The sequence below is a fragment of the Dermacentor variabilis genome, chromosome 7 (genome assembly GCF_050947875.1).
Source record: "Dermacentor variabilis isolate Ectoservices chromosome 7, ASM5094787v1, whole genome shotgun sequence".
Taxonomy (NCBI): domain Eukaryota; kingdom Metazoa; phylum Arthropoda; class Arachnida; order Ixodida; family Ixodidae; genus Dermacentor; species Dermacentor variabilis.
In genome coordinates this window covers 129,287,967-129,310,988 of record NC_134574.1, presented here as the reverse complement: position 1 = coordinate 129,310,988, position 23,022 = coordinate 129,287,967, and the positions used below count along the sequence as shown (strand labels likewise).

Below are 23,022 nucleotides of genomic sequence, written 5' to 3'. Positions count from 1 at the left end.
CACTCTGCCGCTGGTTTATAAGCATAGTGTAGTCCTAAATGTACGTTTTGGAGCCTGAATTATGTCATTATTACTAATGTGCAGACAAACCTGGAAACACAAAGGCACATTCTAGTGCTTGCCGATTTGTTTGCATTGGAATTTATACTGAAACTATGTTGGTCAATGACCACAATTGTTCAGCTTGGTCGGTAACAGTTATCTCTTGCATAACTAGTCTTATTAAGTTGCACTGGTGTCTTGATTGTCTTTCACATGCTGGCATTTGTAACTTATTTTCCATGTGTATGTGTGTGCAGTACATCATGACAGATGCTGAGGTTCGACTCAAGACCAAGTTCTGGATGGAAACTCATGCAGAGTATCTCAAGGAGATGGAAGGTGCGCACATTGAAATTTGCGAAACATTCTTCCGTGATATGTTTTTAGACGAGCTCAGGGCTAACGTGCATTGAACCTATGTGGGCATATCTTGATGACATCTTTCTAAGGTTTAGATGGGGCATGTCGTGTGTGAGTACCATTGTGACATCCGATGTTTTATTATAACTTTTTTTTTTTCAGAGAAAGAAGCAAGGAAAGCATTGGAAGCAGAAGAGAACGCCAACAAGCCAGAGACCAAAAAGGTTGGTCTAAATCAAGTGGCAGCTTCAGGCCACATACAGTGGACTCCTTTCCAGGCGAACTACAGTCGATTGCCCAATTTACAATCACGCTTGATGCGAATTTCGGGCTCAGGGCAGTCTTGGCCATAATCTGCTAGGCAAAGTGCATTCATTTAAGGGTGATATGCGCATCATATTTAGACACAGTGGTTGATACAAAATAATCAAACTCAACTCCAGCGGACACCCGTGTAATGCGAAGCATGCCAGGTTTGATAGAGAATCTTTGTTATGAATAATTTAAGGATTCTGTAGTGAACGGTTAATGTGTTTGCAAGGTGTGTATCCTATGGATATGTCTATGTACGTATATACATGTAATATGTATATATGTATGGGCACATAACCCAGTGGCATTGGGTGTATCTCTAGAAATTCGCAAGCGCTTAGTGCAAAGTGAGTGCAGCATGTCTCTGAAGAGTGTTCTGGGAGCAACCTGGGCAGAGTCGGACTGCACACGGGCAAATCCTCGCAATATTAGAAGTTTAGTGGCCTTTTTCAGTGTAAATCAATCCTTGTGTATGCTGAAATGAATATTCTTATTTCAGCCGACCAACAAAAGGGACTCATGTGTACGGGTCCTTTATTAAAAATTAAGATGTCAGTGCCTAGATATCGGGGAAGTTGACGTCAGCCGCACGTGTCCATATTTTTTCATGTTTCACGAAAGAGGCCAGATACCTATTGAAGAAAACTATGTAGGACCCGTCAAGAATTCTTTGCATTAACATTTCTGAGTCGGCAACCCAACAATGAAAACAAAAGCACCGACAGGTGTGACAAGCAAATTTTGCTCATGATTAAGACGCTAATTACCCTCGACATTCCATGCTGTGCATTTAGCTGTGGCAACATTCTGGCACAACACAAGCATGAAGGTTTATGCCCTTCAGGAGGGCCTCCTTGACAACATTGAGGACGTAAAGGTCCAGTAAACTCAAGGATTTCAACTAAACAGAATAACCCCAGATATACATGAATGCCCCACCCTCACTGTGGCACTGTCTTTGTGCTTTGCTGTGGATCATACAAATTTCAGAGGGCATACATTTTTTTTTTAAGTACTGCTTTGAAACTCATGTCATCGAGATTATGCTGTATGTTAAGCCGAGCTGCCTGACAGGCTAAACGTTTTAAAACTAGTTTACTGTGGTGTTGGTCATCGGTGGGTCACAGCAACATTCTGCCTGTGTGATGGTGCAGGGATTTTTTGAATGTTCAAGCTGCATATGTCCTAGAAATCAGCGAAGAGAAAAAGTTTTTTTTGTTTCTGATCCGGTGCATCGTGGTGTCTTCACTCTGCATGTTGAAGCTTCAAAGGAGAACGACTCCCGGTTGACTTATTGGTAGGTTACAGGCGAGCGGCCCACTGCCAGTTCATGGCACATAGATCTCGAGCCTACAAAAATAAAACGCTGCCACAGTGAACATAAGGTGTAACTGGTTAGGCTTCTCATTGAGTAACACCGCTCTTGGCTCGTTAGCCAAACTTCTTGTAACGTAAATGGGTTGTCAAAATCACTTCGACTTCATTTGCATTAAGCTACTAAGCAGGAGCATAACCATCACTCCACTGCCAAGTCAACTAAGCGGCATGTCACGATGCACCCACTTGGACCCGCTGCGGTCGCAATGTAGAAGCACTTTAGGTGCTTGTTAAAAGGCACCAGGTGTTCGATGTTAATTTAAAGCACATGACTATAGCGTCTTTAATAGCTCCTGTGTTGCTCCAGGATGTCAAACCCAAACAATCAGTCATGCGCTCGGCTTATTTGTCCCTTCACAGCCAATCTGACCGCACACCACTGGAGTATGTGGCAAACGCCTATCAACAGCGCAAAATCAACAGTTTTCTGCAGTGCCCGATCATGGGAAGTGAACGCAATAAACACTAAGAGGTGCTAAGCTAAAACACTGACGCGGGTTATTTAGATCTCTGTTCTCTAGTGACATCTTACTTTTCCCAGAATTCCTTGTAAAGTCAGGAGCATAGAGAAACACACAGTGCTGTCTGTTTGCGGCCATCGGCACAAGCTGCGTTGGTGTTTCTTCGTTTCGTTGATCACTTTGGTCTCTTTCCAGCGCAAGCGCAGAAAGAGGGCACCTATCCAAGCCAACACCGCAGGCGAAGCGATTGAGAAGATGCTCCAGGAGAAGCGCATCTCCAACAAGATCAACTACGACGTCCTCAAGAGCCTCAACAGCGACATGGGCTTCCCCTCCAGCGAACCGCAGCAGCAGAACACCCAGGTGAGACAGCAGCGCTCTTATCCAGGTAGCAGCAGCTGAAAACGACATGGAACAAATGGCATGACCAGTAGATGGACTGGTCCTTGCCGTCATTTTATTTCTGTGGCGTTGCTCTCGGTCATTCGCCACGCTTCTACGGGCCCAAGTATGCGCCATTTTGAAGCTCCTTGCTTGCAAACCTGGGCTTTACTGCCATTTGTACTTTCAGCTGACCAGTGCATGTTTCAAAAGAACTAACATGGAAGAATAGTGTTGATAGCTGTGTGAGCTAGTACAAGTGCATTGACACAAACTGCACGACAAGACAGGACACATGGTAGTGAGAAGGAGACAGACGAGTTTATTGAAAAAAACCTTGTGTGTGCACGGCCAGAGTGTCCTGTCATCATCACAGTTACAGAGGTATAAATATGAAAAAAAAACAAGCCTAAGTAGACAACAGCATGATTTCAAGTTCTTGTGGTAATTTCCAAGCTGAACTTATTCATAAATAAAGTTCATGAATATTTCCGTTTGTTTCTCGCACACACAGATCATTCCAGCTGTGACTGTGGACGGCATCCTTGCAGAACAAAGTCTGAAATTTTTAATAGTCTACATCTAAAGTAATAAGGCATTTTGTAGTATTTTTTCCACAAAATTTTATTATATTTATGGTGTTGTATTTTTCACATTTTTAGGTTGGCAGGTCTCTGTAGAATTTCTAGAGGCCCTTCATGCTCATTTCAGAAGTGTGCTGTATTTATGTTTCATATAAATGGGCTAGGCTATGTTTTCTTCCCGATGTAGCTTTAATGGTTTTTTCTTTTCTTTCTTCCTTGTGCAGCAGCAGCCATCGGCCAGTGACGCAGACAAAAGCGAAACACAGTCGGTCGTCTCTGAGCCATCAAAGAAGAGAAGTCGCAGAGAGAAGCCGATCTCGGACAGTGCGTTCAGTGCATTGATGTCAACGGTCAAGTCAATTGCTATGTACGTTTGTGCACCTTTTTTCACATTGAGGGGAGGGCGTGGATTGTTTTCCGAGTTACGGAGAGGCCTGACATGGCTGCCAGGAAGTAGAACCATATTCACAACCTGACAGAACTGTTAGGTTGGGCAAGTGATCGACTGAAAACGATTTAATGAACAACCAAAACTTCAGTGTGAAAAAAAAAAAGGAATGTTGACGTAGGAGTGTGGCAAGTACAGTAGAATTTCGGTGATATGATCGTGCCTGATACAAATTTCGGGATGGTACAAATTTTTGAAAAGTCCCAGCCCAAGTTCATTAGTTTACAATGTGCTAAATTTGTAATGTTGCGAGCCACTATTTGTGTTGCGGCAGATGATATGAACGATCGAGCCAGTGAGCTGGCGTCGGCATGCTGGTAGTGCTAGACAGTGACTGTTGTCAGGCCGGCAGAGCGGCTGCCGCGAAGCGCCGGTTGCATTCCTGTTACCAGGGTGGCCTATGTCACTTTGCCCCGACTCTAACCTTACGCATCCTCCTCTCCCCCCCTCCCCCCCCAAAAAAAGAAGAGAAAAAGAAAGACACTTCCTTTGTGCGGTATCATGCAATTTCTCAACCTTTTCAAACTCCTTGTAACTTTATCAGGAGCCTGCAAACATACCTGACCCAGTCATGCCACGTCAGTGACATCGGCAGCATTCGCTTCCTTGAGTAGCCGTTTCTCTATATTGCACGCCTTCCATTGTCTTCAGCACCCAATGACTATTTGAAATTTCTTTACCTTTGCACCCGTCAGGTGGCACGATACGAAGTAGCTTCACTGCCACAAAGAAAAGTAAATACATTCCTTTATCTTCCGTAAATAATGTCCTTATCAGCATCAAGAAACAGCTAAAATGCAGCAGCGTAATAAACTTGACATAACCAGGCTATTCTTGAAACATTTGCCTAGGAACATGTGAAGTGCGCAGCTCGGTGCTGCCGAAACGCTCACGAAACAATTGCGCCAGCGATTCGAATTCGCATCAGCAGACAGGGGCGCTACCTGTATGCCACGTGACTGCAGTAAAGAATTGCAATGCTAGTTTTCCATGTTCACACATGCTTTTATTTCTGCATGGAGAAACACAGAGCTCTGGCTGTCTGAATCTCGTGCTTATGGTGAAGATGGCAGCGAAGCATCAACAGAAAGTCGTGCTCGCGCAATCAGGGGTATGATGGCGCCTCCTGAAGCCCGATTTTGTTCGATTTTGAAGAGAGAGCACTAAAGAAGTGCAATTTTCTCAAATTAGGCTGCGTACTTATTGAAATACTTTGCCATGAGATAAAGGAAGGTCTTGCGATAGTGGGGAAAAAATTAAGAAATAGGCATGGGGAGGAAAGAAACATCATAGGAGAGACCCTGACGCCCTGAATAGGAATGCCCTGACTGACGTAGCTTTTGCTCCAGCTTGAAGTATTAGAGAACTATTTAAAAATACCACTTCTTACAAATAGTGACTATGTGAATGATTCGAACACCAAATCAAATCAAATCTTATTCAAAGCTTTCACACATTCATGCACCCCTACTTACTAAAGTGACGCTTTGAGATTAACTCCACCTCCTCTTCAAGGATGTTTACAGTGGCACAGGGACGGCACATCTTTAGATCGCTGGTTGTTTTCCGTTGTTGTGGGACCAGCCATGCTTGCTACAGCTGACGTAAGGCCCCAACTTGCTTGGGTCCTTGTCACCCTGCTCCTATCTTTGTGCTTGACCATGCTGGATTCAGTTAAAGTTGCTGGTATTTGCCAACCTACTTTTTTTTGGCTAAAATGCAGCAAATAAATATATATATTCAGGATGAGTTATTTTAAGCCGTGTCCTTTATTCTCTGCTGAAATTTTTATTTTTCTCCAGGAGTCAACAGAAGGCTAATGCTGATGTCATCTCTGATGATGAGGTGAGTACAGTTGGCGCTCACCTCTGGCATGCTTCACAAGCAAAATTAAACCTGCCGCTACTGGCTGTGTGATTTGAATGGACTTTCAAATACCTTGTATTCAAAATATTACTCGTTGTATTTTCTGTATGTTAACCTCACTGGTATGGCCAGTGACATGCATGAGTTGACTTGTCAACGGTTTTCTTTTATAAAATGTGAACACAATGTGGCAAGCATGAAACACAGAACCAAATTGAAAACATGGAACATTGAAGAATCAAAGTTTCAGCTGCCACGTTGAACATAGTTGAAGTTATAAACTTGACAGGCTTGCCTCTGGACCCTCACTGTGCCATCGTACAGAAAGGACATGGGCGTAACAAAAACAAGGTGCATACCTTAAATGGTGTCATCATAGCCACTTTTAGTGTCGCTTATTTTATGTCTGCTGCAGGACAAGAGGCTGCTATCACGAGATAATCCATTTATGTCTGTCCTGTGTCGGCTCACTCCGTGCTTTGCCTGCAAATACTATTCTAATCTTGTTGCTTAATGTAATCCTCTACCACAGCCAACTGCATTTCCCTTCCCTTGACAACAGTGTTATCACTCTAATATATTAATCATCAGCAGCAGCATAATTTATGTCCATTGCAGGACAAAGACATGTCCCAGCAGTATCCAATAATGCTCCCGTCTTTCCACAGCCAACCCCCATCCTGCACCTACAAATTTCCTCATTTCATCATGCCACCTAGCTCTCTGTTGTCCTCAACTCGTGCACTTTCCTTGACGCTCCGTTTTGTCACTCCAATAAAACACCAGTTATCTGCTCTTCAAATTACATGGCCTGCCCAACTCCTTTTTTTTCCCTCTTATTGTCAATCACAATATCGGCTAACCGCCGTTTGGTCTCTGATCCACACTACTATCTTCCTCTGTCTTAAAGGGACCCTGAAACGGTTTTGATGATTGTGTACAAGAGCACCGAGTCGGTAGGGTAGGTCTTTCTGAACATTGAGAGACATATTTAAGAGGTCTTTATAAAGTATGTAGAATTTATTACAAGGTTTTAAAGATGTGCATCACTACCAATTGGGGCATCGCCGCTCTCCTGAGTTTTCAGCTGCCCTGTCTCTTGCTACGTAGTGGGTGTGCATGACGTCAGTCGGGCGAGCTATCCGATTGACTACCTGTACAACATCATTGGGAATGCTAGAAACAAATTGCTTTGTGAAGCTTATTTTCGATAGCATACACATGCATGAAAATTTGCATGCCCTACAGAATAAATACACAAAAGCAATAAATATACAGTCGACTCTCGTTACAACAGACCCTGATAATCCGACAAAAGATGTCCGTTTTATCCGAAGTCCGTAATATCCAAAACCCCTCACTTCCGAAATTTTGGTCGCGATCTGTAACAACGTTATTGCAAAGAGTGAGTGACAAACATCCAAAGGAAGAAAAATAAAGAAAAGAAAAAAGTTGCAGTTTCACCCGAGAGGCTAAGCATCGATGGCGATAGCACATTAGTAGACAGCTATGCAAAGTAAGGATAGTAGTTTCATCGGCCATATAAAGTTGTAAATATTGGCTTACTAACTAAAGTAACCAGCACAGCATTATGCGCGCACAGGTAAACATAAAAACATCTTGCTTGATGACTGCGGAAAGTTGCTGTCAAAATGTTGGAAGCGCGATAGTAGCAGCGAGTGAATTGACCTTCGTGCTGTCTCTCGCTTCAATGTGAACTAAACTTCGAAAGCACTGCACATGCGAAGCTACCGGCACTGGGCACACTTTGTCCACATCGCAGATAACTTTCAAGACACGGCGCCCACGCGGGCACACACTTTGTCCACATCGCAGATCGCTTTCAAGATATGGCGCCTGCACGGCCACGCCGTAAGCAGCAGCCTCCAGAGTAGAATCCCCTCTCCCTTGCCTCCCCTGCCCCTGTGCCTTGCGCGAAAGAAGACAGCACTCTTCCCCCACCTGATATTCAGCCGCGATCATCGGCTGACCCTCGCAAGTCGCCGATGTTGACACATCAAAAGTCCGTTATATATGCCTGATTTCGACAAAATTTGCTGCTAATTTCCTCCGCTGTAGCCAATAGCTTGTTGTAACACAGTCCATTAAAAGCTAACTTCGTTGCATTAATAAAATAGGCAGAGCAAACTAAGGTTGAAATATGGTCCATTATATCCGAAAGTCTATTATATCCAAAAGTCGAAAGCAACATGCTCGGTTGAAATCAAATGGAAGTAGACGTCGTTTGCGTCACCACTTGAAGGAGGCGGGACATAGCAATGGCCTCTCGGTGTGAAAGTTGAGGGGTAACGCTGTGGCTTGAGACGAGGGTAATGTTTAGCCACTTGAACCTGTTTTATTACAGCGCGCTGACACAAAACTCCTGTCAGAAAGCATTTCTTGAGAGCAGGGCTGCCAGCTAGAGGGAAATTTCCCAGATCAAGGTAGTTTTCAGGTCTATGTGAGAATAAGGAAGGCCTTGCTAGTTTTAAGGAAATATTGGGCTCCATACATAGCTGGAATTTTATAGGTAACTTACATTTCTTTCCGAGATGACATAGTACATCTGCAGCTTTGATTGGGGTTATTCCCTCCAGCCGTTTGGCGGTTTGTTGTGCGATCATCTGGCAGCACTGAAACACTAACATCTTTCGGCAAAAATTTGAAGAAAAAGAAATATTAAAGCAGTACCATTTCCTGATGGGGTACATTACATCTAAGCCAATGATGGGGTTTCATTTGTCAATTTGTATCTCCCGGTAACACTTCGCCTAGCCAATTCGATTTGCCCACGTTTTTAAAATTTTTGCAAAATTCACACCAAGTGTAAGAATAATGTAATAATATTTCTCATCATAAAAATGGAAGTGATGAAGAAAGCAATGAATATTTAATATTATATAGTTCTTTGGGCAAGCGAGGGAAAATTCGGCAGGAATAAGGGAATTTCAGGCGTCCGGGAATTAAAATTCTGACTTTCTGTGTTGGCAGCCCTTGCTTAAGAGATATCCTCTATGTCGAGGCACAGAACATAAACCGTTCCAGGAACCTTTTAATGTCACGACTACCATCTCTCGTTCCATTACTGGTCGAGGTTGTGCAGTGGCTTTAGCATTGAGCTGCTAAGCCTGAGGGCGCTGGATCAAATCCTGGCTGTGGTGGTCACATTTCAAAGGGTGCAAAACGCAAAATCACCCGTGTACCATGCATTGGGTGCGCGTTGAAGAATCCCAAGTTGTCAAAATTAATCCAGATCTGTAATACTGTAGCGTGCTTCATAATCGGATCGTGGTTGTGGCGCATAAAGCCCCAGAATTTTTTTTCTTTTTGTTCCATTGTTTGTTGCACAAATGTTATCTGCTTCTCAATCTTCTTTGCTATCCTCAATATTTGGGCCCCATATGTCAGTTACTATAATGGACCACCAATGATCTCCGCATTATAAAACCTACTCAGAAGTCCTTCTTCCTTTTGATTTGAGCATGAATGTTTCACCTACCCATGTTTGCTCTCTAATTTAAATCTATCTGTGTCTATATATTCATACTATCTTTGTTGTTGTTTTTTTCAATATCCTATCCTTCTTGTCTGTAAGCACTATGCCTACCATTTTCCATGCTTTTGCTTCATTGTGCTGCATAAACAGTAAAATATATAGTAGTAGTGACAAAAAAATGAAACACTTGTGGGTACTTAACTCTCTCTCGCCATATCATCTTTTATGCTCATATACCTTGCTTCAGTTTCGAGTGCAGCTTATGACATACAACCAACTGTGCCCTATGGCTGCACTGTTAAAGAGCACAGAAAATAGGGCAAGTTGATTCAGATTCATGGTGACACAATATAGCCACTCGCACCACCTAGGCACTGCAGCAAATGACAGCAGTGCCGATGGCTCTAAGGGGATCTGTGGGCAGAAAACTAAAGTCTGTAGCGTGTTGCCACGATGGCTGTATCTTCTCTCCGCCGCCGCTTACTTGTAGCGGACCGGCATTTCGCATGCTCACGCTTCCATCTCTGATGCTTAACTTTCTGCGCCACCATCAAGTTGAAGGAACACTGGTTTTCGTTTACTCGATGTCCCTCGGTTCTCGGCTCATTACGACTAACAGTGCAGCAAATACAAGGATGAACACCGCCGCTCAAGCACCGATAACGCTAGCGGTGCTGCAAAGATGAAGACGATTGACAGCACAAGCGCTGGCATCAATGTTCGCTGCCCTGATAGTGTCACCTCGCACTGTCAGGTGCAGGCTACTTTGGCACACCTGTGCCCAGCTGCCTGGTTGTGGGTGCAGCTGACGCCTCTTTTTGCTCGCGCAGTGGATTTCTTTTTTGGGAGAAAAGTTTGGATTTTATAAAATGGGTTTGGCTTTTGTCTCCTTTGGGAAACAGGACCTTGGAGATCCAGTTCCACAGCCTCCTGCTGTCGATGATGTGACTGCCATGAAAGAACTGGAAGAAGAGCTTGAGTTCCAAGGTATGCACCATCATTTCAACCAGCCGTGTCTTGCTGATGAGGCTTTCAATGAGGCTTTGTCCGTGGCCCTGTCTGAATAACAAGGCGTGAGAGACAAAAAGTGCTGCTTACTTTGCAGCATTAGAAATCTGTCCAGGCAGCTATTGACGTGTCTGCGTGTACATCCAAATCTCGCATATGCAAAGTAGTGGTAGTAGCAATTTTACCATACTGCACATTCATGCGTTGTAGGTGATGTTTACGGCATTGCAATATTCAGCTATTGGTGCGGAGGCAGAATATTGTCAACGTTTCCTTAATTTTCTTCAAAATTTTATACATTTCTGGCAACTTCGACCAAAAAATAGTTGAGTCCCAGATAAAGAAATATGCTTGCAACAGACCCCACAATTTACCTTCTTCATTTAACTGTGATGAATCTTATTGAAGTCAGTTCAGTGGTTGCCCGTTCACTCACCTTTGGGTGATCATTCACTCACCCTCGCGTGCCTTAGTCGCACAACTTGGGTGACTGAGCATATCACAGTGTGGAATTGCACTTGCCACTCATAGGGCTCACAGGAGGGGTTCTCCTCTGTGCTATTCCAATTTCATTTGTCCACAACGGCATGCATGCAAGCGCTCTCCAGTTGTCGAATGAACGGACCACTTAATCTTTTATTTTCTTCAACTTTCAATGCAGACGAAGAAGAGGAGGAGGAGGAAGAAGAGGAGGAGGATGACAAGGAGTACCACCTGAGCGCAGCCCAGCTTTTGAACCAGCACAGAGGTAGGGAAAAAAAAAAAGAACTTCATATTTGTTCAAGCTCTCTCTCTCTCACATGTTGGACTCACGTGACAACTTGAGGCTTGCAAGAACGCTGCTTTAAAATTAATGAAAGCCTAACCTAACCTAACCTAGCGTAACTTAGCTGAAATTGCAGATCTGCGGCTGTTGCTGGGAATAGGTAGTAATGCATTAGTCACGCAGAGCGCTTTTGATTGTGACCGAGTCTGATCGGAACCAACTTGCTGGATTACGATTAGCTTCTCTGCATAAACTGTCGGGACGGTAGCCAATCGAGATCATGAAATTTGATCCCTCTCGGGCTCTACCTCAATTGAAAGTGTCCTGTGTGACCAGTCTGTTAGATAGACGCGAGTGTCAAACCACCTGACAAGGTTGTCCAATTGGCATACTGCCGATTCAAGCTTTGTGAAGCAACAAACAGAGGATCGTTGAATTTCATTTCTACATCCAGTTACTGTATATGCCTCCCTTTAGGGAGCCAGAGTGGCGCCAGTGTTTGCCGCGCATCGTCTGCACTGATTCTAGCGCCAGCATTTGTCAAGTGCCATCACATGGGCAAAACGGGCTTCACTGCGTTGCAAAGAAGTCAACACATTTCAGGCAATGCCAACATTCCGCAGTACCTGGCCGACCGAGCACAATTGATGCCGGCACTGTTGTTATTCTTGCTGCGTCTTCCTCGATGCTGCTGGCCAAGAGAAGTGCCTTTGCCAGTGTTTCCCAGTCAAATTGTGGAATCGTGTCATACGACGCATTGAGCACTCTTGCAGTGTGACGGGGTATAATGTGCCGAACTGTCACAACCCCAGCAAAAATGGCAAAGTGTTTTGGCGATGCCATTAGCGAAATCTGCTATATGCCACCGACTGCAGTGGCTGCTGCGTATGGGCTCTGACAGGCAATTCTTCGCATCATTCATCTGGATCAAATTCAGCTTTCATACTTTAATCACAAGGAATGTTGGATGCAACAGCACTGTTTCTTGAATACGCGCATTTACATCTTCTAGATGTGGCTAACTGTAATAACATGCATGCCTAATAAGAATTATAGCTAATCAATGAAAGGCCCGTATTATGTTTGATGCTTTGCATAGAAAACGGAAGGACTCACAGATGTTGCCACCAAGTACTGGTGTATGTGTTTGTCACACACTGCATTTTCAGTAATAATTGAATACTTAGGCGCAAGCACACAATCCAGGCTCGTAAACGTGAGGTGAGCAATCGACTTGTAGTCGCAATGTAATAAAAAATGAAAAAGCGAGAGTAAAATAAAATCCTGCTGGCATACTGCACAGGCATGGCTCCTACGTGTTCGGGTAGTGGCTTTCCCGCATAACATTGGAGGCCAAAATGGCGGACCTTGGCACAACTGTGTGTCAGCATCTAATGCTACAATGATTCGCGCCAAGTGGGCATGTCAAAACTACCTGCCAAAATGCCCCTCTCAAGAAATCTGCTGACCTGTCCAGAGGGCCCACGACATCGCAGCGGGACTTCATCTCCCGGTCCTATTGTGGGTGGAGCCACTGACTTATTCTTCGGGAGCGTTCGGCTTTGGCTCCCCAAGATCTCAGTCCCTCAGGACTCAAATAAAGTTCTTGTCTTGTCATGTCCAGACCAAATTCGATGAGCGCAAACATAACCTTGCCAAAGCCAAAAAAACGACAGTGTGCGTCTCGGTCCATTCAGGCCCCGCCAGCCTGGTGCGTGTCGGCGCCTTGTGCTTCAATGATTCGGTCAACGCTTTGCATTACGAAGATGTCAACTACAGTTGAGTCTGCCAAATTCTTTAGAGACTTCAGATCGTACGTTTTCATGGTTCGTAATTCTTTCTCACATTTTTTTCCCAAATCGTATGAATGAGATCCTACTTGCAGTCAAATTACAAATACAAACATACTCACCGACCTATTCTTGATTTCTAAAATTTTTCCCTCCTGCTCGATTATTTAGGTCTATCTGCAACACTGCCGTCCTCCCCACAGAACCAATGTATAACAACTGAAATTTCAGCCACTGTAACATGAATATTTCACTAAGACGCTGTTACATCAATATTTCCATCCGTCTGTTATGCAGGCCATTTTGGCTGCGACTAGAGCTCAGTGCCTGTTCACAGCATCACTACAGATCAAAGTCTGCGAAATTTTAAAGTAAACAGTCTGCATGGTGATAAAGCATATTTCAGTATTCCCCACATTTCCGTATCATTTTTCTATCTATCTACAGTGCAGTATTTCTCTTGTTTTTAAGGTTGGTATGCCTGCACATATAAAATGTGTGGCACCATGTATTCATTTGATAATCTTCACCCCTTGCCTTGTGTATCCCTGTCGGTGAGCAAGTCAGATGCACGTTTTTTAGGCTTGCACCTTCACCTTTCCAAACATTAAAGCCTTTTTCTCTGTCTTGACAGTGTTCCTGCTACAGCCTAGTAGTTTCGCTAAAGTGTCGGGGGTTCTTCTCATTGCAGGGGAAGAACAGGACGAGTTTGGATATCACGAGGAGATCGACGACTACATGGACTGACGGCACCCACAGCCGCCCATTTTAGGATTTTCAAATTCTCGCACATCGTGAGCCGTTGAAGCGGCATTGACAACTTTGGAATTGTCGATGCGAACCACGGTTGTTGCAACCAAGGCATATTCTGCCGCGAGCAGCGTCGTTTCCCGATCGTGGACTGTCGGCAAATTCAAGAATCACTATGCGTGAAACGTGAAGTGTCATTAATGCATGGACGTGGAACAGGTGTTTGTGGGAGGCACGGTAGTATAAAACTCAAACCAAATTGCTGACCTGAATTCTCACTGCTCATGTTGCTTTTGGCTGTAAGTGAAGAGAGTATTTTCTGAGTCTGGTAGCTCTTTAAAAGAAGTGTGGGGTTGTTTGCTCATGAAGGCTTTAATGCAATTGCTGATATGATTATTATGTTTAGCCATGTCAGAGTGGATCTTGTAAACATACTGGTTACAGTGCTACGTACACATAATACAAGCATGTAGTATAACTTCGTTAATGGTGTTGAAACACGTAATACAAGCATATACAATAGTATAATTTTGTTTGTGGTGTTGGAAAGAGCTTTTTTCTTTTTCTGGAGTGTCGTTTTCTTTGAGAAGTTAAATATAACAAGGCAAGGTAGCATTTACGGTATACTACTACTGACAGCAATTTTCAGACATGCTTATAGGTAGGGGTTTAAGAGGTTCATTTGGATGTACGGAAACATCATTTTAAATGGTGTTTACGAGATAGAAAGAAAAACCGACACCCTCCGTGATGCTGTTTCGTTGTTGATGCTTTTTTTTTTTTCTCTCACATAACATTCCGCACATAATAATCACTTCTATCAAGTATTGCTATGTTGCTCCTACAAATGCATTTGATGCACTCTATGCTATCATTGAAATGCCAGTTAAGCCAGTTGAAATAGATTGGAGCGAACGAGATTTTCACACAGGACTTGCATAAAATGTATTTCTGGCCGATGTTGACGTTGGCCAGCATTGGCACTTCTGTTTCGGGCTACGCAATGACTTTTCTCTAACCTGGGCTGGGACCTGTCAGCTTGCGTGTCGTGTCTGAGCAGCGACGTGCATATTTCAGCTGGAATAACGACGTGGCTATAGCATGGTGCAGGATCAACGAGCCGATTCTGTGCAATGTTGTGCCGAAAATACATTGTAAATGTGTTCCTTGTGACGTCCTCCTTTGCGGGGTGTTTCCATAGTAACTTGGTGCTTGTTTCTGATGGTTATGGCTTGTTGCAAACATGAATTCATTGATAGTCCATGTATACTAATCTTATTCTGCATCTAGTGTCAAGCCGAGAGCACCTGCCTACCCACACCCTTGCGAGACCCCACTCCATGGCTTCTTCCTCTTTTTTTTTTTTTTTTTTTTTTTTTAAGTTTCGTCATGTGGCCTGGCTGGTTACACTTCTGCCACGCGGGCAACAATCGTCCGAACTGGTGACGCAAAGAGCGTTGCGTTATCATTTTTACTATACACAGCTTCGACAGTATAGCAGGAACGTCAGCAGAGTTCCACAGCACCTTGGTCCTGAACATAACTAAAGTTGATTTTTGTTTATTCAGTATCAGAGGTGGCACCAGAACTCTGCAGGACCATAGCATTTTGTTTAAATAATTTTAAAGTTCGAATTAGATTATGTATGTTAAGCAGGGGGCTCCTTTTTGTAACTGTTTAGCATAGTCGAATTGGTAGGTGCCAGATGGATTGAGGTTGAGTTTATGGAATACCGATGGCTATGACAATAGTTGATGCTGTGTCTGCCATGCTTCTCCTGAAATCTGTTTTGTACTTTCTGAAACAATTTATATTCTCATGATTTGTTCTTAGTAATTTGTAGTGTGTTGTTTTCACGCAATTCAACTAACATTTATGGCATGTTCGGGAACCTTTATACTTGCAGGTGTTTCTCCCAATCAGACCTTTGCAGAGCACTTGTAAAAGCATAACACTGTGATATTTAAATGTAGCAGTATGGTCACCCGGCGCTGAGTTATGCACGCTTCGTAATGGGAGTCTCACACAAATGCTTCATTGTACTTGTGAGCGTCGGTACAGCTATGGTGGTAGTATTACTCAGGGCTTCAGTGGCATGCTGTTATTATGTGGCTGTTATTATGTATCATTATCTATTTATTTCTTCGTTGCTCTTCTATGTAACTGTATATGTTTGTAGGCAAAGATATTTTTTGTACAGCTTTTTTGTACATCTGGAACAAGATATTGGGGCATATTGTCATGTGTCTGTTTTGTAAGCACACGTTGATTGTAGATTGTGAAAAAGCAAGTGTTTGAGGTGTACCACGTTTGTTCCAAGCTTAAGTGCCAACACCACTCCCCCCTTATTTTTCTGTATAATACACACAGGGGATTCTTAAAGTTAAAGCACGCCAAAATCTCGTTCTGTAATGTCAGTTCTGAAACATAATCGCCAAAAGATGAATGAGTGCTTTGAATTGTGTGTTGGTGAATTTGTGTTAATGTAGTACAATTACAGTGCGTCACCAAAGGAAGATTGCTTGAATGCACTCCATTTCTATGTTTGTCCCCCCCCCCCTTCCCCTCTTTCACATACACTTCAAAACAAAACAAAAACATTTGGCAGTGTCTGTTCAGTTACGAACTCATTCATGTTCATTCATGAAATCACTCATGAATATAGAAAAGGTATTGGTTGGGTGGCAATTAAAGCTGTTAGTTCCCAGACACTTGGTACTCCCTTTCAAAGTTGCAACAGTGCCTCTGGATCAATGCAACAGAATCCATGTTTCCTTTATCAAATAGTTCTTGCTGCTTTACAGCAATATACAAAAAAAGAGTATGGGCAGCCCTCAGTTGCTTCAATGTGATTAATTTTGCACAAATTCAGTAATATAATGTTTGTTTTGTGTGTGTGTAGATGAATTCTTCACAGGAAAACCAGGATATTTTTGTTCACTACTGTATGTATGTGTGTACGCACATGCAACTAGTACCGGCTGTATAGGAGGAAGGGACCTGTTTCTTGAAGATGACGCAGTAAAAGTAGTAGTGTATTTTTTCTGCTGGACAGTGCATCATTAACAGTGGTGGCCATCAGTGTGTAGTGTGATAAGTGAATAAGTAATTAACTAGTGATCACTAATTGCCTGGGTAATTAGTTATATTAGAGCACATGTTTAAGCTGTAGAGCTGAAGCTGGTCAGCGTTTGTGGCCAGCCCATTTAGTAGGAATCCTGATACTAGCAGCAGTTTTCGAGTTATCCATCTTCCAAAATATGTCTCGAAGTACACTGGTGTTTCACTTAGCTTTGCCCTGCAGAGTTGAAGGAAGATCTTGTGTGAAAATTCCAAGTGGGAAGTCAGTCCATTTTCCCACAAATTGGGGCAGAAATGTTTCGCTGCTGACGCCAGTCTTGGGATTCTTGTTGAGTAGATAGACATGCTTTGAAAACTGACTAGCTTCAGTTGTTCGACTTAGGCGTGAGCCGTAAACTGAGCAAGTAAAAAAGATTATGTGAATATCCGATATAGTTGACTAGGATACTACTATAAAATTACTGTTATCCGGGCTTGTTGGTGTTTCAACACAATATGGCAAACAGCGCAAACGCAGGACAAGGCTAGATGAAACGAACAACATGGCTACCCAAAGAACCCGTACTGTTTTTCTCTAGTCTTAGTCTCGTGTTTGAGCCAGTTGCTGTACTATCTGTGTTAATTAGGATCTCGGAATTAGTGGTTATCACACATATACTGCTGTCTACCACTGTTAATTATTATTATATTTAGTACTATGTTAACAGTTATAGAGAGGAACTATCATCATTGCACTGTCCTAAAAAGAAAAATTGGCTGTTCTGCCTTGAAGCAGCTGGTGTATGGTATTATATGTGACACTGGATATACAGCCCTGCAATCTAGCTGAGCCTGCTGACTGGGATTTATTGGCAAACAGTGACGCTGGTTGAGTGATGCACGATAACTAGCATTGCGAGTGAGCTTTAATTGCCATTGTATGAAGAGAGTATAAACAATTTATATATCCAAAGGCAACACCAGTATGAATGTATAATATATGCATGGTTAAAGCTATTTTACAGCTTTCAGATGTGAAAGGAATATTGCCGCGCGTGTCTGTTTATACTTGTGTGCATGCAAGTGGGCAAATAGGCCATTGGGCGAGTATTGCGAGAAGGTGAGAAACAATTTTGTGTGTGTTTCTACAAGCACAATAAACAGCTTTATTAGCATACTCTTGACAAGTTGTTTCTCATCGTAGCACACCTTGGCCTTGCAGGGCGTCACAACAGACTGGTAGGAGCTGCCCACCCGACCACCGTGTGTGCATCTGTAGTCTGCACCATGGGTGCCTGTTGGGCTCCATCGTACACCACAAATTATACGTGTGCATATAAGTTGCACACTTTACATGTTTTATGGCGCTGGGCAAAATTTCGAATTGGATTTAAAAAAAGGGGGGCCTGCAAAAAAAAAAAGGTCTAGCACCATCGTTCGTGTTGTGACGATGAGGACAGAGTAGGTCTGGCCTGGAAAATCGCCTTCCAATTCCCGGCGAATCTCCACCGGGAATCTCCGCCACTCAGCACATCATGCATGGGTGTGTTGCCACCTAAGCTTCTTTCTCAGTTGTTACCAGCACACCCATGTGTACGGCCAGGTTGGCTTCCCTAATAAACATTACGGAAACTTTAAAAGATAGACAAATACCAGACAGTTGGCAACAAAGTAGAATGAATTTAATTAACAAAAGGTAAGGGGGAGAAAGATAGAATTCACTCGTATAGACCGTTGACCATTACATCGGTAATAAACAGGCTGGCAATGCAGGCAGTCAAATTAAAGCTGCAAGCATGGGCAGCGTATAATGGCATTTTGGGAGAACTTCAGAATGGCTCCAGAATAGGTAGGCGTTTGGATTATAACTTATTTGTTCTTACTCAGTGGATTGAAATATAAAGAGTAGAAAGCTGACCGCTATATGTGGCCTTTTTAGACATTACAGGAGCCTATGACAACTTAGACTGCAATATTTTGTGGGATATTCTGGAAGGGGGAGGCTTTGGTAACGACTGTCTACAGCTTTTGAGAGAGGTTTACCTAGAAAATACCTTTTGCGTTGAGTGGGAAGGGTTGAGGAGCGACGAGAAAGTTGATATCAACAAGGGACTGAGGCAGGGGTGCCCTTTATCCCCATTGCTGTTTATGGTGTACATCCTGTACATGATGTACAGGATGGAGAGGGCGCTAGAAGGAAGTAATGTCTGGTTTAATCTCGCATACAAACAGGCGGGTACAGTAGTAGAGCAGCAGCTTCCAGGTTCATTTTATGCAGACATTTTGTTGCTAGCTAATAAGCAAAGTGATTTGCAAAATCTGGCAAATCACTTTGGCAACCTGTGGACAGGAAGGCAAGAATTTAGGTTTGAAACTTAGTGTTAGAAAATCAGGTGTTATGGCATTCAATGAAAACAGTGAACAGACAGCGGCAATACAGGGCCAGGAAATACCTTGGGTAAAGGAATATAAATACCTTGGTATATGGATAAATGAAGGCAATAGATATATGGAAACACAGGAAAAAAAAACTAACAGTAAAGGGGAAGAGAAATGCAGCCATAATGAAGCACAGAGTGCTATCGGGATACAATAGGTACGAGGTGCTCCGGGGTGTGTGGAAAGGCGGAATGGTTCCAGGATTTACTTTTGGAAATGCGGTTGTTTGCTTCAAATCAGGAGTACAAGCAGGAGTCGATGGGAACCAAAGGTCAGCGGGACGCCTTGCATTGGGCGCTCACGGGAAGACTACAAATGAAGCTGTGCAGGCTGATATGGGCTGGACTAGTTTTGAAGTGTGGGAAGCTCGCAGTAAAATTGATTATGAAGAACGACTGAGGAATATGGAAGAAAGTAAATGGGCTGGGAGAGTGTTCAGGTATCTGTACAGCAAAAAGATTGATTCGCAGTGGAGCAAAAGAACTAGGAAGCTTACCAGCACGTGTGTGGCCTGTAGGGTGGGCAATACAGCAACAAAGAATGTCACACAAAAAGTCAGAGAGGGTGAAATAATCTCATGGGTGGCGGCAATGGAAAAGAAACCTGCCATGAGGAACTACTTAAGAAGAAAAAACGAAATCGGGAAAGAAACAATTTATGATAACTAAAAGGGAAGCTCATTACTTTTCGAAGCGAGATCAGGATGCCTTAGAACACGCATCTTTAAAGCGAGATATAAGAAGGAAGAAGCAGCATGTGTTTGCTGCGGTAAAGCGGGGAAACGATGGAGCATGTTTTATTAGAATGTGAAGACATCTGCCCAGCGGTCGATTTTGGCACCACTGGCCTCCTTGGAGCCCTTGGGTTCAGAGTGAGCAGTGGAAAAGTAAACATGTCTACAATAGAGATTAGTAAGAGGCAATTGGAAGATTGGTCGAAGAGAAGTTGGGAAATGACACAAAATGGAGACATACAAAAGCAAAGTTCACAATAGGGGGTCAGAAAATTTGGTTGTGGTAGTTCATGTTTTTTTTTTTCTTTTTTAACCTAGGTAGGACATTATGCAGTGTAATAGCAAGACCTTGGTGATGGAACCCACCACTCTGTTCCAAAGGGGACACTCATACCATCCATCCATCACGTGACAACCACTGGCACACAGTCGCCACCATATTAACTCTGGCCGCCACCGCCACCAAGAGTATGGTGCACTAGTACGCTATAGCCGAGAGCATCGCAGCTTCACGCTGCTGCTTCCGCACTTTCAGGCTGGCAGTCAGGCGAGTGGGCATGCTGAAACTTTCAGCTCTGCGGCAAAATTTTGTGCGAAGACAAACTAAGGGGCGTCAAAAAAGCACATTAATGTTACTCGCACGATGCTGTTATTCAGGGATATAAACGATGCATAGCGTTTCGTGTTTTTCTTTTTTAAGGGGATTTCATTCACGCGTTTTTCTTCTTTCTGTTTTTTAATGTTACGTGCGGCTGCCGTTTAGGAGCGGCCATGAAAAAAAATGGTCATTGATAAATTCTGATATACTATGCTTTTCCATAAGCGTTTCATCTAGAAAGGTAAACTGCTAGATAGGTTGGCTGCCTTACTATAGGGAAGATTAGTTCACCGTGCGTCTGTTGACAATACTAATGACGTGGAGAGGGATATGAGTGTTATTTAGGAGGCTTCTGGATAACGGGATTTAAATAGTTAAGAGCTTGGAGCACGCGCCGCTTCGCGCTGTTCTGCTTCCTAAGGTGCCAGGAATTATATTTACTTGATTAGTAGTGTGCCTAAGCCCGTGGTGAAGAAGAAATGAAAGATAGAACACATACACAGCACCTGTATACATTAATTCGGGGTAGGTTGAACGAAACACAATACAAAGAAAACAACACTAAGTGCACATAATCACCTAGTTGTGATGTCACGAGAATTTAATGCACGATCCAGTCCGCAAACCTGCGAAGACCTATAAGAACTTTGACGAGCTCCTGCGTCAAGCAGAAAAGGCCGCCGCGATCCTGGTGAGTGATGAGGCCATGAGCGGGAGTACTGCTCTTTGGTGCCTGAAGCATTGCAACGCAGTCAGCACAGGGAATGCGCTTGCTTACAGCTCGAACAATGAAACCTCCCATCATGGCCACGCTGGCAACGTCGGCGTTCGAGACAAGTGGTCTTTCTGGCAAACAGCACTTTCTTAGACTCATCGCTGCTATGTTCAAAATGCGCTCGGCGGTGCCTGCAGTGGTATGGCGCTCATGGTAAATTGGAAGAAGCTGCTTTGATGTGAAACTTGCCGAACTCTGTACACTGCTGCCACTGGAACCGGCTATGATGCCTGTCTTCAACATTTCGAGACCACATATTTGCTCCTGATGTCTAGGGCATCATCATCCAGCACTACACCGCAAGAATCCAAACATAGCCTCGATAGGATCACTCGACATCTTGCGGGTAAGAACAAAGCTAAATTGCTTCTCAGTCAGCAGATGATGTATGCAAGCAACATTTGATTACGCTGTGAATATCATAGTGTAACACATTTCTTTGCTGAAGAAGTTTTCAGCCTTGTTGGCATCCCTCAGGTCTTTGATGTATGCGACGAAAGCGTGTTCCAGCCAGTCGAGCCTCGGATGATCCACATCACTGAACGAATGGCAGTCGTTGTTACAATGAATGTACTGCTGGCAGTTGCTTACGTCCATTAAAGTAAACCATTTCTGCATCGCTTCCAGAAAGTGGATTGTAGGCCCTGCCGATGCAAACTCAATGTCCGCAGTGTACCCTGCTTAGTCTTTCAAATATTTGAGGGCTCCAATTACTGCAGCCGACGGCAAATGCACGGCTAGTTTCACACTCATCTTTTCAATATTGGACGGGTAGAGGTGCTTTCGCGTGAGGAGCCTGATTGGCCTCACTGTTAAGTTCTGCATTTTGTGCACCATCTTTACGCACTTTGATGATATCTCCTTTTTTCCGCCGATGTCCTTTGCCAGAAACTGCGATCTCACATTTTTAATTATATGGCTCTGATCAAAAGCCAGAAAGATATGCTTAGTGAGATCTGCAGGGTGCGGAGCGTGTATATGCAGGACCCCATCACACAAAATTAGCATGGCTGTCATTTATCTTGTGATGGTCCGTGACAATGCGGATGACATCGAAGCCGATGTCCAACATTTCTGAATTTTCTGGATAACTTGGCGCATGACTTCTGCTAGTTGCTCCCCAGTGCACTCCTTTGTGAAGAAATACCCGACAGGTATCTTGTATCGACCGTGGAGCCCGCAGAGCAAAAAGCAGAGGACCGAGTTTGCCAGGCACTCATTCTGAGAGTTTGGGACAAGGTGTTGCCGCTCCGCGCCCGTGTTGACGTCGCCAATGAACGCGTCCCTTTGTGATATCGTAGTTCCTGGCAAATTCTCATTCGTCTATGATGAGGGAACAAACTTTTGAGGTGTTTCAAACGTTAATATTTCTGTTTCCAGGCGGCGACGAACTATCCAACTTCTTCGGAAACTGCGCCGATGTATTTTTGGAGAGTCTTGTTGCAGGGCAACATAAGCAAGTCTTTGGAGCGCAAGTACTCATACGCGTTCGCTGACAAATTTCGGAGTACGATGCTATGTCGCAGCGTTGTTTCTGACCATTGCGGCTTTTTCTTTCTGTAGTTCTTTACCTGGTCAACGATTAGGAGTGCCTTTAAATTTCCTTGGTCGGCATCGGACGTCACTTGTAGAAATGTACCAACGTGTGCTGCTGCTTTTAGCTCGAGTAGTTCCTGTTTGTACGATTCTACGGTCTTACTCAGCCTCTCATTTTTCGCTTTGAGCGCCCGTTCTTTCTCGCGCCACCGCTTGCGCTGGACAAAGTACGTCGAGGAG

The 23,022-nt window shown here is 43.7% G+C and overlaps 1 protein-coding gene across 3 annotated transcripts in view; it reads left to right on the top strand.

Annotated features, from left to right (window-relative positions):
• The window catches only part of Brf (Brf RNA polymerase III subunit), a 58,602-nt gene extending 40,724 nt beyond the window's left edge, over nt 1–17,878 (top strand). For 2 of the 3 annotated variants that reach the window (XM_075699277.1, XM_075699278.1), the window contains exons 11-18: nt 300–381; nt 565–626; nt 2,748–2,915; nt 3,742–3,884; nt 5,768–5,810; nt 10,230–10,314; nt 10,997–11,083; nt 13,583–17,878. In XM_075699277.1, coding sequence (XP_075555392.1) covers nt 300–381; nt 565–626; nt 2,748–2,915; nt 3,742–3,884; nt 5,768–5,810; nt 10,230–10,314; nt 10,997–11,083; nt 13,583–13,638 — 726 coding nt within the window. In that variant the 3' untranslated portion in view covers nt 13,639–17,878. The remainder of the gene's footprint in view (nt 1–299; nt 382–564; nt 627–2,747; nt 2,916–3,741; nt 3,885–5,767; nt 5,811–10,229; nt 10,315–10,996; nt 11,084–13,582) is intronic. The other variant, XM_075699280.1, reaches the window with a different exon arrangement.
• The last annotated feature ends 5,144 nt before the right edge of the window (nt 17,879–23,022 follow it).